Source organism: Choloepus didactylus, chromosome 16 (assembly GCF_015220235.1).
Source record: "Choloepus didactylus isolate mChoDid1 chromosome 16, mChoDid1.pri, whole genome shotgun sequence".
Taxonomy (NCBI): domain Eukaryota; kingdom Metazoa; phylum Chordata; class Mammalia; order Pilosa; family Megalonychidae; genus Choloepus; species Choloepus didactylus.
This window is the reverse complement of record NC_051322.1, coordinates 44,408,348-44,424,454: the sequence shown is the minus strand read 5'-3', so window position 1 is coordinate 44,424,454 and position 16,107 is coordinate 44,408,348. Positions and strand designations below refer to the sequence as shown.

Here is a 16,107-nt window from a genome sequence, read left to right as displayed (position 1 = left end):
TTCTAGTTCTGACAAGTTAAATAGGAGAGTAGAGATTGCCCATCTCACTCTACCAATTCTTGATGTAGGTATCCTTTCTAAGACTGTTCAGATGTCTTCAAACAACTAGCTTTTAACTTTTGTTGATCATCTCCACTTTTTTCTGTTTTCTACTCCATTAATACATGCTCCTTATTATTTCCTTCCTTCTACATTTTTTGGGCTTATTCACTTCTTTTTTATCTCGTTTCTTCAACTACATGTTTGCTTTTACTGTTTTTATAATAAAATGCATAATGGGCCATAAATTTACCTCTAAGTAAATTTAGCTGCAGTCTATCAAATTTTCATCAAAATCTAAATATTCTGTAATGCATTGTGATTTATCCTTCAGGCATGAAATAGTTAGAAGACATTTGATTTCTCAACATATGAAAGGTTGGGTACTATCTTCTGTTAACTTTTCATTTAATTGTACTGTGGTAATGTAATAGCCTGTTTGCAATAGATTCACTGAAATTTTGAGACTTCCTTTGTGATCTTGCGCATAATCACTTTTTAGTGTTCCATGTGAAATTTCTGTATGTTCCTTAAAAAAAGTATATATTTACTATTTATTGGGTATGGGGTTATTTTTATATCTATTAAATCAATTTCATTAAGGGTAATAAAATTATGTCCTTACTTACTTACTGTCTAATATCCCTTTCTGATCAAGCTATGCTAAAGTCTATTTCAATTTCTCCTTGTAGTTCTATTAGTTTGGGCTTCATATAAATAGATTGTTGAGTATACACACAAGTTCTCAATTTTTTAACCTTTATGATGAAATGGTCATTGTATTATTATGAGGGAACATTCTTTCTTCCTTTCTGGGTTCACATTGCTTTCTTGCGTGCCATTCCTTCTCTCTGGAAACATATTTTAGCAGTTCTTTCAACATGGGCCTTATCGCTTAGCCTTGTATATCTCAAACTGTTTTTTTTACCACCCAGATTGAATAATAATAAAGCTGAGTATGTAAATTTAAGAACAGATTTTCCTCCTCAAAACTTTAAAACTATTACTCAATTATCTCTTCGTATTTACAGAAGCTGAGATAGCAGCTATCATTTCTTTGTAGGTAATGTCTTTCCTTCCAGTAGCTTTTTAAATGCCTTTTTATTCCCTTTATGCTTTTAGTTTGTTTTTGATGTGCTTTGGGAGGTATTTATTTTTAATTATTCTGCCTAATACTTAAGTATGCTTCTGAATCCAAAAGTTCCTGTCTCCCCACTTCCCCACTCCCAAATTTGACAAAGATCTCAGACATGCTCTCCTCAAATAAGGCTTCTAGAATAACCAAAAGATATTGGAGACTCTTGATCTAGCCTTCATATATTACATATTTTAACTTTATTTTCTAATTCCTTTTTCCATGTTCCATTCTGGATAAATCCCATATTACTTTCTTGTAATAAAAGGCTTGACAAACTTTTCCTGTAAAGAGCCATACAGTAAATATTTAGGCTTTGTGGGCCATACAGTCTTTGCTGCAATTACTCAACTCTAACCTTGTAGCGCAAAAGCAATCACAGACAATATGTAAAAGGATAACTGTGGTTGTGCTCCAATTAAACTTTATTTATGGACAATGAAATCTGAACATAATTTTCATGTGTCATGAAATATTCTTCTAATGGATTGATAAACAGCTAGGCAGAAAGATGGATGACAGATGAATTGATAAACTGGTAGACAGACAAAATGATACAGCAAATGTGGCAAAATGTTAAAATTGGGGGATCTGAGAATATGGAGGGATAGGGGTCTGCTGGAGTTCTCTGTAGGGGGTTTGTACTGTTTTTGTTACTGTCCTGTAAGTTTGAAAGTAGTTCAAATTTAAAAATTTAAAATTTAAAATACATATATTATTATTCTTTGGATTTTTTGTTCAACCATTTAAAAATGTAAAAACCATTATTAGCTCATGGGCCATATAAAAGCAGGCAATGGGCCTGATTGGCCCGTGATCTGTAGCCCCTGTTCTAATCCATTATTTCTTTGTTCCTAAGTATCCAGTCTAGAGTTTGTCCTGCAAATCAGTTTTTATTTCAAAGACTGTATTTTCTATATCCAGAATTTCTACAGGTTCTTTTATATTTTAATGATCTTATTTCATTTTGCCTTAAGTTTCTAATTTGAGTATCTTATTTGAGGATCCAAAAACATACACTTTAAAGTACATCGTATTTGAGAATCCAAAAACATATATTTTAAAGTCATTTTCACTTTTCCTTTTTTTTTCATTTTGTCTGAACTGAATTAATCTCCCAATCAGCTTTACTGGCTTTTTTAACATCCACTTTTTCTTAGGTGTTTTGGATTTTCAGTTTGTAGTCTCATTCTGAGCTCTTCCCTTCCCCAAAAAACAGCATAATTCACCCCCTGGTGGTTAACCACTCTCTGTCCATCAGTTTCATACTGGCCTCCACTTGGCCCCCCAGGTCCACCAGTTGAGAACTAGTTTTACAGTGACAATTCAAGCTCTTGTCCATGGCGATCACATGAACTTCAGCATTCTAGTCACTAAGCAAGGAGGTAGCTTGGCTCAGGTCCTGGCTGAGAGCCTTGGTTTAATTCTCTCTGTCTCCCAAGCATTTGAACTGATACCAAGTCACAGTTCTAGGCGGTGACTGGTTGCATCTTTCTTTCAGGCTCCTTTCACAGGGGAAAGAGCCCTAATGAGCCTCTGGTTTCATGCAGTGAATATGGGTCCAGTCCTCCAAATCCCATGGAGCATTTTGAGTTTTTGTCACCTACTGATTTCTGGCAATCCATGTTTGAGACCTAATCACATTTAGCAATTAAAAAGTTCTCTTTCCATGTAAAATGACTGCCTAATACACATAAAATACTGCATTAAATATAAGCAATTTGTTAACCAGAAAATAAAGAGATATTCATGCAGCTTGTCTTGAACCTGAAATTTCAAAAAATCAATTTACAGAAGTAAAACATCAAAATTAATAAAGCTGAGTGGCCATACAAAGTAAAAGGAATGCAACTCTTAACAGAGAAAGACTTCTACCTGTGGTGGTTCACTTGGTGATCCCAAGGAGGAACAGTTTTCATTTTCATCCACCTTTATCTGTTCATAAGTTCGCTTCCTAGGTTTCTTATCACCATCTGAATTGAAAGAACATTCAAATTTCAATGAAAGAATACATTTTATTGAAGTGACCATGATAAAAGGTTACATACTTACACAGAGCTTGCTTAAGTTGTTCTAACACATCATTTTCATAAACAGACCTTTCTTCCCATATAGATAACACTCTTCCAAGGTGCTTCTTACAACTTTCATCAGTTTCACTAAAGAAAAAATAAAACTATTAATGGTATTAAAAAAAAAAAAAAGCATAGTGCTATTGAATAGGTAACAGTGATTTTAAATAGAATCAAACATTCATTCCTGAAAAAAGCCCTCTAAATGTTTACTGAGCACCATTATATGAAATTCAGGGGTGAGATAACCATGACAGACATTCTCTCTGCTTTCCTTAAAGAGCTTGTAGACATATTATTAAACAAAACACTGCAATAAATTGTAGAAGTCTAAGTACCAGCTACTGAGGGTTTACAAAGACACTTTTAGTCTAATTGGGGCTGAACATGAGGCTAAGGGAGGCTTTTTAATAGGTGACTTTTTAATTCATTCAACAATGTTTATTGATCAAGGCACTATCCTTGACACTGGGGATACAAAAGTGAATAGGAATGACAAATGAGCTTTATGGCAACTGTTGTTAATAAAGGCTACAAAAGAGAACAGAGTGTTAAGGAAGGGCATAACAGAGACCCAGTTTGGTTTAAGAGAGATCAGCAAGGTTATTTGAGAACGTTATATTTAATCTGAGATCTGAAGATTGGATATACAGGGAAGCAAGATATAAGAGACTACTCCCAACCACTTCCTATGTCTTTTATCGTTACCAGTATAGACTAAGCCATTATTATCTCCTGCCTGGATTATTTCAACAGTCTTCTCACCAGTCTCTCAGCCTCTCTTTCACTCTATTCTCTACAAAGCATCCTACTAATGTAAATCTGATTATGATGCTTTCAATCCTCCAACAACTACCAATCATACCAAGAATAAACCCCAAATCCCTACCCTTGGCTATAAGGCTGACATACCCTATTTCCTGGCTATCTCTCAGTCTGTATTCACTAATCTCTTCTCCCATACTAATCTCCTTGCTGATTCTCAAACATGCCAGCACTTTTGGGCATGTTTGGGCAATGCCCATGTCTCATTTTCTTTGCAGGCATTCCCTCTACCTAGAATGCTTTTCCCCTAGAGTCAAATGGCTTATTTCATCCCTTTATTCTAGTCTCCATTCATAAGCCACCTCCCCAAAGTATCCTTCTTTACTACACTAAATTACTGAGTACCTTATATCCTCTAGTTTCTTCCCTGCTTTATGCGTCTTCATAGCACTTACCATGTGATGTTATAATATATATTCACTTATATATCTAGCTGTTATTTTTGTCACAATGAAATGTAAACTCCACACGAACAGAACTTTGTTTTGTTCACTACTGTATCCTCAGGGCCTAGTACATAGTAGGTACTCAGTAAACATTTTATTAAATTCTAGGAAGAGGTAACAGTTTAAAAAAAAAGGCAGAAGCAGGAAGAACTAAAAGATGTTCAGTTAGCTTAAACTGCCGACTACGGACTGTGTGTGCAAGAGATGTGAGACCTAAGTCTGGAGACATAAGCAGGGCCATGAAGGATCATCATGTCTAGCTCAGGACTTAGACTTGATCTTTAGGACAAATGAGAACCACTCAGAGGCAAAGGAGCATTATGATCAGCACTGCAATTCAGGCTACAGTTTCTACAACGGATTAAACAATACAGAGGGCAGAAAGCCCAGCTGGAAGATACTGCAATTATACAGAAAAGATATTATAATAATTGGAATGGAAAGAAATACAAGGAACCTAGGGATATGAGAAGCGAAGGAGAAAGAAGAGTTTCTGACAGAGACCAAGGATGTATTTAGTTCCAAATCAGACAAAGTGAGTTTGAGATGTTTGGGAGACATACTAATAAGAAATGGCAATAGGTATTTGTATGTCTGGAGACAGAAAAGGTAGCTGGACTGGATGGCAAGATTGTGTCATTAGGGTACAGACAATAACCAGATACATGCAGTGTAAGAAATCACCCAGAGGGCAAGTGAAGAATAATAGGAGAGGGTCTAGAACTAAGAAAAACACCAAACTGTTTTGAACACCAAAATCTGAAAAGGAAGTAGAAGACAGTATCTAAATTGAAGCATAAAAAATACTAAGAAAGCAACACATACCAGTATTTTACACTCTGACTTTTAAAAAAATGTCTAAATGACCAAAACTAAGATTTGTGCTGAGTAGACTGTTTCACTGAACATGACTCATCATTCACTATTGAATTTGATAATTTAGATTGATTTATTAGTCTACCCCAATTAAATGTTTAACGAGTAATCTACCACATATTTGCATACAATCTTTGGAATTACGCATGTAAAAAGGACACAAGCCAAACTATATGCTTCGATCCTCAGAACTGTTCGTAGTAAAAATTTTTAACAAGTTTAAGACTATATTAAAATACATATTTTATAATTCCAAAGTATTCTAATGTTATGACATATATCAATATGAAAGAAAAGGGTACTGAGTTTCCAGAAATGTTAGTTGGAAGATTGACAGCTTTATAAGAACATAAATTTTCAATTTAACACCTTCATTCATTCTTAAAGAAGTGCATTCCAATATGGATGTTACTTATGGTCTCTTAAAAGAAAGCTACAATTCAAGTACTCTAAATGTCCAACTTAGCAACAGCTCAAAATTTTCCTCCATAAAAAGTCTTTAACACATTAGCAAATGCCATTTACATTTTACAAAAAGTAGGTCTTTAAAAATAAACGCTTCAAAGAAATACCTTCCCTGTTTTTTGTTTTAATAGTTTAAGGCAAATTTTAGCAAAAGGACAAAATCGTGCTTTTAAAACAGATTACCTAGTACCCAAGACAATTATCATACCTGGAAACATGCTTAAAAGCCTCCACTATAACTGGTGCAAAATCTTTTGTAAACTCTGGCCCCTTCCTTTTGCTGTTCTGAATGACATCATTGGCCAAGTAGAGAAAAGTAAGCTTCCTATTTGGTTTGGCTGGAAAAAAAAAAAAAAAAAAAAAAGAAGTAATCTACTTAAAATATCCTTTACTTGGACAAACTTTCTCAATTCCTGAATTAAGCAGTTTGAGAACTACAATAAACCTACTAACCTTTGAGTATCATATTTAATCCTAGCTTCCCACTCTACTACCAAACATATCAAATCACTGCTGCTAAACTCACCAGGAAGACTATTCTTTGCCTTCTGAAAATCAATCACATGAGAAAAAAGAGACCCAAAGAGGCAAGAAGTAAGGTCGATGATAGCTCTTTCTATCTCCTTGGCAGTTTTACTAAATCACCCAAACAATTTATCTTTGATTACCACCATTCACCGCTCACAAGCTAATAGTTTTATATACTGAAACCCAAATGTCTGTGCAAAAACGCATCTTTGTGACTCTATCCTGTACTATATTTAAAAAATTTATTAAAACCATTACAAACTATAAGAAATATAGCCACTTAAAATAAGATGGTAATTAGTCATTTCAATAAGATGGCACCCTAATCCCAACTGAATTTAGGATTGTTTTAATGCCCACGTTGATTCAATATCAGTATTAAGTTACTGTAAAAAAACAAAAGAGCATAAACATAAAATAGGATGAAAAAGACATCATTTCAATCAACTACATTTTTTGTCTATGCAATAAATATTTGCCAAGCTAAAAGAATAAATATTAGGGACACCAACCAACTGGGCAAAGCTTAGATATTTTTTCCAACTTTTTGGATGACAAGACCTTGAATAACAGAATTCACCTTGACAAAACATGCCCCTACGCACTGTATTCTGTGAGTGCAGTTATCTTTCTAAGCAGACAAGATTTCAACAATTGTGGAACAGTTTATTTTTACTGATTACCATCTTACGTGACATAGTACTGAACGTGACTCAACCAACATCACATGCTTAAGAAAAATGTATTTAGTTGAATATAATCTTTTACAAATTGACTATATTCACCATAAAATTTTCCTAAAATTAAAATTGAATCACTCAAAATAGTACAATTATTTTCATACACATCATACCTCGTGGCATCGATTTTACAATGGTGTAGGTCCAGTTAACCAGTAAACTATTCATCTGAGCCTGCTTACTGGTTTTAAAGACAAAAATCTTGGGAAGGCTGTATCTGGTCCTCTAGATTTAAGTATTCAATTTAAAATTTTAAGCATTCAATATATTAAAAAGGTACTTTTAAGTTCACATCTTTGAGGGAAAACTAGAGACCCACCTTATAACAAGAAACTATAGTACTGGGTCACAACTGATCAGACTTTACAAACCTGTGCCATATCATTGCATAACCTGATCTGTCTAAATTTGCTACCCAACACTTCTCATGCTTTTGAAAGTCACTGGCATGGAATAATGATAAGGAAGAGATGGCAATAACAGAAACCAACTTCTGGTTCTCCAGCTCCTTGCTTGCTTAGATAAATCAGAGTACAAATGGTTATGACAGCAGGACTCTTTCCCATAAAGAGTATAAAAAGGGAAACTTTCCAAATATTGAAACCTCTTTTTTTTATGTTCTTTTTTTTTTAATTCAGTTTTATTGAGATAATTTCACATACCATACAATCATCCATGGTGTACAATCAGCCATGGTGTACAATCAACTTTTTATAGTACTACCATATAGTTACGCATTCATCATCCCAATCTATTTTTGAATATTTTCCTTACACCAGAAAGAATAAGAATAAAAGTAAAAAAAAAAAGAACATCCAAATCATCCCCCTCATCCCACCCAGTTTTTCATTTAATTTTTGTCCCCATTTTTGTCCTCATCCATCCATACACTGGATAAAGGGAGTGCGATCCACAAGGCTTTCACAATCACACTGCCACATTGTTATACAATTGTCTTCAAGAGTTAAGGCTATTGGGTTGGAGTTTGATAGTTTCAGTTATTTATTTCTAGCTATTCCAATACATTAAGTCCTAAAAAGGGTTACCTATATAGTTCGTAAGAATGTCCACCAGAGTGACCTCTTGACTCCATTTGAAATCTCTCAGTCAGTGAAACTTTATTTCATTTCATTTTGCATCCCCCTTTTGGTCAAGAAGATGTTCTCAATACCAAGATGCCAGGTCCAGATTCATCCCTGGGAGTCATATCCTACGTTGCCAGGGAGATTTACATCCCTGGGAGTCAGGTCCCACATAGGGGGAAGGGCAATGAGTTCATCGGCCGAGTTGGCTTAGCTAGAGAGAGAAGGCCACATCTGAGCAACAAAGAGATACTCAGGGAGAGACTCTTGGACACAATTATAAGCAGGTTCAGCCTCTCCTTTGCAGTGAAGAGCTTCATAAGGGCAAGCCCCAAGACAGAGGGCTTGGCATACCAAACCGTCAGTCCTCAAGAACATCAGCAACAATCCAGGTGAGGAAGTCCAACACCTCCTCATTTTCCCCCAACTCCTCAAGGGGGCCCTGCATATACATTTTTATTCTCTGCCTGAATTACTCTGGGATGTGTTGCTCTGTCACTCTAACCTATACAAACCTACCATATCTCACTTCCTATTCAAAGTTCCCTGTAATTATGGTGTTTGAACAAACTGACTGTATAAGTTATATTGTTTAGAAAATATAGATCCTGCACCAAATAAACATCTCTTCCCTTGGTCTCACATGGAAGTTAAAGTTTTAAAACACAGTCAGTTTTGACCTTTACCCTAGTCTTAACCAGATCATTCATATCTCTAATTGAAGTCTGTGCTCTTTTTCAGCCTATTTTTTTTTAACACTTGCTGTATGTGCTAATACTTACACTCATATCTGCAAAGCTCTAGCTATCTATGCGTTTCATATGTCACACAGATACTCAATGTTCCACAGTCCAATCTTTTTACCTCCTTCTATTCACTCAATTCCATCCTGAGAAAAGACTGTTATTATTCAATTCAAACATCTGCCTTCCTAGCATCAAAATGAGCTGAGAAATTTTTATAATTGTCTAAATCAGAGACTCCCTGCAATTCTTTTTAATGGGTACCTGAACCAGTGGACCCCTTTTTATAATGATAATGGTTACTGAACTTTTTTTTATTTTTGTACAGTGGCTGGATTATATGGTAGATGTATGTTTAACTTTCTTTCCCAATTTTATTGAGATATTTCACACACCATACAAACAATCTAAAGAATACAATCACTGTCTCACAGTATTATCACACAGTTGTGCATGCATCCCCATGATCGTTTTGGAACATTTTCATTACTCCAGAATAGAAAATAGAATAAAAAATAAAACCCAAATCCTCCCAAATCCCTTATTCCCCCTACTGTCGACCTATGGTATTGGTGGAGTAAATTTGTTAATGTTGATGAAAGAATATTAAAATATTACTGTTAACTATAGTCAATAGTTTGCAATAGCTATGTTTTTCCCATATACCCCTTTATTTCTATTGTTTTTTTTACATTTGTAGTTCATGCAAGAACTTATTTATATACATGACTTTAAACAACCACTTTCAATCAAATCCACCTACAATATGTCACTATTACTTATAATCCCAATAATGAGCTACCATTACGTCTACCCATTCCCAAACATTTAAGTTCAACCTCGTTAACAGTTCTATACGTATTAGGTAACCACTCCCCCTTCTCTATATTCTATATTTTAAGACTCTGAGTTTACATGTTCAAGTTAGTTCATATTAGTGATATCACACAGTCTCTGTCCTTTTGTGTCTTGCTTATTTCACTCAGCATTATTTCCTCAAGGTTCATCCACGTTGTCACATGCTTCAGGACCTCATTCCTCCTGACTGCTGCATAATATCCCATCGTATGTATATACCACATTTTGTTTATCCATCTATCTGTTGATGGACTCTTGGATTGTTTCCATCTTTGGCAATTGTGAATAATGTCACTCTGAATATCGGTGTGCAAATGGAAATGTATGTTCATGTCACTGCTTTCAAATCTGGGTATATATCAAGAAGTGGAATTGCTGGATCATAGGGTAATTCAATATCTAGTTTTCTGAAAAACCACCAAACTGTCTTCCACAGTGGCTGTACCATTTTACATTCCCACCAGCTAGCATTGACTGAACTTTTAACATGTGCTACACACTAGTCTAAGCACTTCACATTTATTATCTAATGTAATCCATACAACCTGAGGCACCATTATTATGCCCATTCAGCAGCTGAATAAACAGAAATCAAAAAGGTTAGTATAATTTGTCCACAGTGAAAAAGCTAGAAAAGGATGAAGCCAGGATCTGAATCCAAGCAGTTTAACTCCAAAGTATTTCCTCTCACCAACTAGACTATGCCTGTTGTCATAAGTGAAAGAGGATGTTACCTATTGAGAAGATTTAGTAGCAGCTCAATCAAAATATTTTAAGAATGCTATTTAAATTCAAGGATTACTAACCTCTCAAAAATAATTCAGAACAGCTTCTACAGTATACTTTAAACATTTACAAGATCCCAAAATACATTTCACTTTATATTCTAAAATACAGGCCTTGTACCAGGAGGAAGGATTTGGTATGGGGTCCAAATACCAAAACATTATTTTCATATTTTTCCTGAGGAATCCAAGCTAAATAGGAGAAATAACTAGAAAATGCCACAACTTATGCCTTTCTTCAAATTTTCAAGGAAAAAAAAATTACTCTCATTTAAAACTTGTACCTTTACATAGAGGAAGTAATAAATTAATGGAACAATCACAACAAACAATGCCAGAAGAAAGTTATAAAAATGGTTTTCAAATGAATTTTATTAATTTTTAAAATAACAGAGACACAATTGTTGTTAAATATACAAAGTTAACAAAAGGGCCAATAGGCTATTTCATAATTCCTTAAAGAAATACCTCTGTTAGCCACAGAATATAGGGCTAAACAATAGATTGATCTAGTCAGTTCTTATGTTCTGTTGCTCAAGAAATCCCTATTTCAAATCACTTCTTTTCCAAGCTTTCCATTCAATTAGCATTTATTTAATGTTTGCTATGTGCCAGGGACCATGCTGGACACATACCAAAAATAATCTTTTCAATCAGGTGATTGCAAGCTCCGTGCAATCTGGTACATGATAGATAGGCACTCCAAAAATGTTAGTTCTCTTTTTTACCTTTATTCCTTTTTTCCATTAGATAATACATCACACCAACACTAGTTGCAATCATAAACATAATATGCATTCCAATGTCTCAGTATGTTAATGTACTGCAATATCTTTTTACCAATAAAGTATAAGTAAAATAGGCATGACTGAATACTTATATTATGAGGCACCATCTTCTTAGATCTTAACTCTCTGAGTTAAATTTTAAGCTCCTGTGGGTAGTAAGGATAGCCCCTTGTCCCTGAGGCCTTGTATACAAACAGGTTCACATTTCCACAATACCGCAAAAAAAAAAAAAGAAAGAAAAAGATAAATTACCAGGCTTCAAAAAGAAATCAGTGTGGGTTATTAGAAAAACAACATGAAATAAACTTAACCAGTGAAAAGATTGAAGAAAATGCCATCTAGTTTCACTGGTTCATAACCAGAAAATGGTGGGAGCGTTATTTATTTTCTCACATTGTACAAACCATATGCCTACTCAATTTGATATGTGGACTATGATAATCTAAATTAATTACCCATATTTTATGGAGATTGAAATTTAAAACTACTAAATGACAATGCTGATAAATATAACAAAAGGCTAAATTGTTGTGTTATATGTAAACATAAGAACTTTCTTAACAGGGGAAGCCTTCTGCATGGAAAGAAGTAGCAAAAAATTGAATAAACATATATATATGCATGTATACATAAACACACACACGTATCAATGGCGGGAATGGGCATTACTGCAGATCTCACACAGCAAGAAATCAAGAGAAATATCATTATCTTAAAACAAAAGTTTATTAAAGACTCACTAATGACTGTTGTCCAGCCTCATTTATTTCCCTGGTAAACTCAATCACTACGGAATAGGAATGAGATGTTATATACTCTGCTTGTGCAGTAGGCACATATTAAGTACTCAGATTTTAAGTGTAATTTAATTATGTTCTCTAAGTTTAATTTAGTTAGGTGGAACTGTAAATGTATTTAACCAAAAGATAATTAAAAATGATTGTTAGGATCTCATGCCATTCATCCATTCAATCAACAGCTAATTATTTTGTACCTACCATGTTTACAGACACTGCATTAGGTACAAGGAATAAAATAAGACTTACCATAAAGTTCATAAACCCTATCTAAGTCATAAGTATAAAAGTGCAATGAAACATAGGTGGAAACAACATTCCAGGCACAAGGCCCAGTGTGTGATCTAATAAGTACATTGTTGATTATGTATGAGGGAGTGATGGAGTATGAAGCTGGGAAGGAGGGAGGATATTAAATTAATTACCAAGATAACAAGTTTAAGCTTCATTTTGTAAACATAAAGAGAAGTGTTGAAGTTTTAGAGGCAGGGGAGACACCTTCAGGTGCATTCAGAAAATTCAAAACAGGTAAGACTGAGCAGTAAGAATACTTCAATAGGCCAGGAAAGAAGAGAGGATCCAAAACTAGAGTTGGGATAAGGACATTTTGTCTTTCATTTTTCTATATGGCTCCTCCTTATCCACATCTAATTAACCCTAACAATTTCTTAGGGAGGTGACATTTACATAGAAGAAAAGGAATTCTTCCATTCACTAATAGTAAATTCCTGATTGACAAAACCTACAACTGGAATTTCTCATTTGTTGCACCTCCACTCTAATAGGAAATAAATAACAAGAAAATAATTTACTTCACTTTCTATAGCTATATAATTCTTTTCAATAATTGCACTTCAGAATAAACCTGAGGCATTACTTGATTTCAAATGGAAAAAAGAATTTTACATTATAGCGTAATGTAGAATATTGCTACAGAAGACTACTGAAATCCAAACAAGAACTGAACAAATGTGTTCTGCATAATCCTTAATGTACTAGAACAATTAATGAAAAGAGCCTGTTCCAAGTGAATAATCTGGATAATCTCCACGTTTTTCCAAATACTAATTCTAATGTCTGCCTCCATTTTAAGAAAACAAGCAACAATAAGTGTTCTCCATAATAATCTCCAGTTGTCTCATCCAAAAACAAGGAGTTAGTTACAAAGCATTTCCTCCTATGTATTAATGAGTACAGCTATGGCTTTTAGAAGAAAGGCTCTGAACATTTCTTCCACTTTCTAGAACCTTATCTCCAGACTCCCGGGTTTCTCCATGCTGTCTTAAGTTCCACAACAGCAATCAACCCCCACAGGATGCATTCTTCCAGTTTACCAGATCCTCTCCCAACCAAATCCTCGCTGTCCTAATTCCAGAATTAATTCAGTCCCTTAATGCTTAGTGATAATTGTATATGTAAGTATAAATATAGTGTAAAACACTGAAATTAAAAGATTTTTAGTGGAAATGAACATTTTCTGATGCAGAAAAGAAAGGTCTGCATAGAGCACAAGTGCTTGTACTCTTTCTGACAATGTGTTCTCTGAAACAGTCTGTTTCCAAAACCTATCGATTCAAAGCGTTTCAAGAGTTTTCTTTTCTTCCACTGCTGGCACTGTGGGGAAGAGGACATGTTCTTATGAGTAGAGAGGTGACTAAGGCAGAATCTGCTTTTAACTTAGTAATTTTGTCACAGAAAGTGCATAATCAACAGATGATTCTTTAAACGGATTTCGACCTGTGCCAGACAGAACAAAAGAATCCAGTAAGACACAGCTGGCTGCTTCTCAACAGCCAAAAGGTGGGTGAAAAATGGATAGAGCTAGTGTACTTCTGTACCACTACCAGATATCTCAGACTTTTGGCAGCCTGTCCTGTAGAAGAGTTCAGGTTCTCATTTCAAACTAACCACTAGGGGTTAATATTGTCACCTATTTATTAAAAGTCTTCAAAGATTTTCTATTTTCCAGATAACATTTAAAATTCTTAATGTGAACCATAAGGCCCTACAAGATCTGTCACCACCCTGTACATCACTTGCTTTTCACACCCCAAACTGCCCCTACAACTTCCCCAACTTCTACTCAACCTTCTGACCTCAGCTTAAATGGGTTCCCCCAGTTTTACCTGACCACCCAGTCCATGTAGGTTAGGCAGCCCTAATATGCTCCCATAGCACCCCATACTTTTTCTATGTAGCACTTACCCCGCCTCTAATTGTTTTAATTTAATGTAGGGCTTCTAAGCTAAACTAAGTTTCATAAAAGCAAGAATTGCCAGTATCATCAACCAATACATGGAATCAAGTGCAGCAGGTGGTTCATAATTTGCTCAGTATTTACTAAATGAATAAATGTTGGCCTAGACCTGTGCCTTTAATTAACTGTTTCATTAACCTGGCTTCTGGTCATTAATACCACTCATTCTCTCAGCTATACTGAGAGGGGAACACAGGTAAAATTACACTGTTTTCAAAAACCTCAACAACTCCAAACTCCAATTATGAAGGACAAACTTTCTTACAAATCTAGCTACTCTTGTTTATTTCCAATGTATTGAGTTCAAGGTATTTTCACTTTCCCCACCACTCTAGAGTTCTTACAAATCAAAAACCTACAGAAAAACGGGCAAGTAACATGAAGAGAAAGTTCAAAGAATTACAAATGTTAAAATAATTAGAACCAGTGACCAGAATCATCATAGTGAAGTGAAATGTCTCAGGGCTCCATCACCCCACAGAAGGTTTGAACAACCAGCAAAACTAATAGAAACATCTTTCTCAAAGCTCTAGAAAACAGTTAAAGGACTACAGTAATAAGGAAAGCACCTTATTACTGAATCAAGAAAAAAGCCACTTAGAAGTGGTAGAATCTTGTGGAGAACTGGCTGGCACATCGCCCCCCCTCACTGGCTTGGTGTAGAGCTGGCCCATGCTCCCAGCATGAATCCCTGGTCCCAGTTCCAAAGGGAGGAGAGTAACCCTTGTGCACATCCTGGAAACATGTATGTCTGGCCCAATCTGTGCGATGGTGGACTGAGGGACTTGCTGTCCCAGAACTTGCTCTGCCCATAGAAGACAGCTCATCAAGCTCTCCTACAGAACTCTTACTGCTTGGGGCAATCAAGCCGTGCAGCCAGGAGCAAGGGACTGCTGGCTGTAGAACATACAGTACAGTGCCCAGGACTAGGAAGAAATTGTTTCCCAGGGAAGAGGGGACATTTATAACTGTGCAAAAGGGGTAATTCCTAGGGCTACACATGCAAGCCCAAGACAAGACATATGTGCAGACAGAATCCAGGAGGCCCCTGTGCTTTAACATGGAGATATTCTCTAATATGGATAAGACTTTAAGGAGAGTGTTCACACAGGTCAATATGCAAAGACTGGGAAAGGTGTTTTCTTTTTTCTTTTTATCTTTTCTTTTTCCTTTTTTGGTTAGCTCCTGGCATTCAAGGAAAGCTCTATCATAACACTAGCTGGAAGAAGTAAGCTTAAGAAACAGATGCCTCAGAGCCTGGTTCAAGCAATAACAAATTGAAATATCAAAATGTCGTTTCAATATAAGGTTATAAAACACATAAAGAAATGGGAAGCAATGGCCCAGGGAAAGGAGATTAAAATATTAGACACCACCAATGAGAAGGCACACACCAGACAAAGACTTTTATTTTTTAATTAAATTCAGTTTTATTGAAATACATTCACACACCATACAATCATCCATGGTATACAATCCACTGTCCACAGTATGATATCATAGTTATGCGTTCATCACCACAATCTATCTCTGAACATTTTCCTTACATCAGAAAGAACCACAACAAGAATAAAAAATAAAAGTGAAAAAAGAACACCCAAATCATCCCCCCATCCCACCCCATTTGTCCTTTAGTTTTTATCCCCATTTTTCTACTCATCCATACACTAG

At 35.4% G+C, this 16,107-nt stretch overlaps 1 protein-coding gene across 7 annotated transcripts in view; it reads right to left on the bottom strand.

The window, feature by feature from the left end:
* Positions 1 to 16,107, bottom strand: part of RPRD1A (regulation of nuclear pre-mRNA domain containing 1A) — a 76,486-nt gene that overhangs the window by 42,099 nt on the left and 18,280 nt on the right. For all 7 annotated transcript variants that reach the window (XM_037805801.1, XM_037805802.1, XM_037805804.1 and 4 more), the window contains exons 2-4: positions 6,067 to 6,196; positions 3,227 to 3,333; positions 3,050 to 3,147 (exon numbers count right to left, since the gene is read on the bottom strand). In XM_037805801.1, the coding sequence (XP_037661729.1) occupies positions 3,050 to 3,147; positions 3,227 to 3,333; positions 6,067 to 6,196 (335 nt within the window). The remainder of the gene's footprint in view (positions 1 to 3,049; positions 3,148 to 3,226; positions 3,334 to 6,066; positions 6,197 to 16,107) is intronic.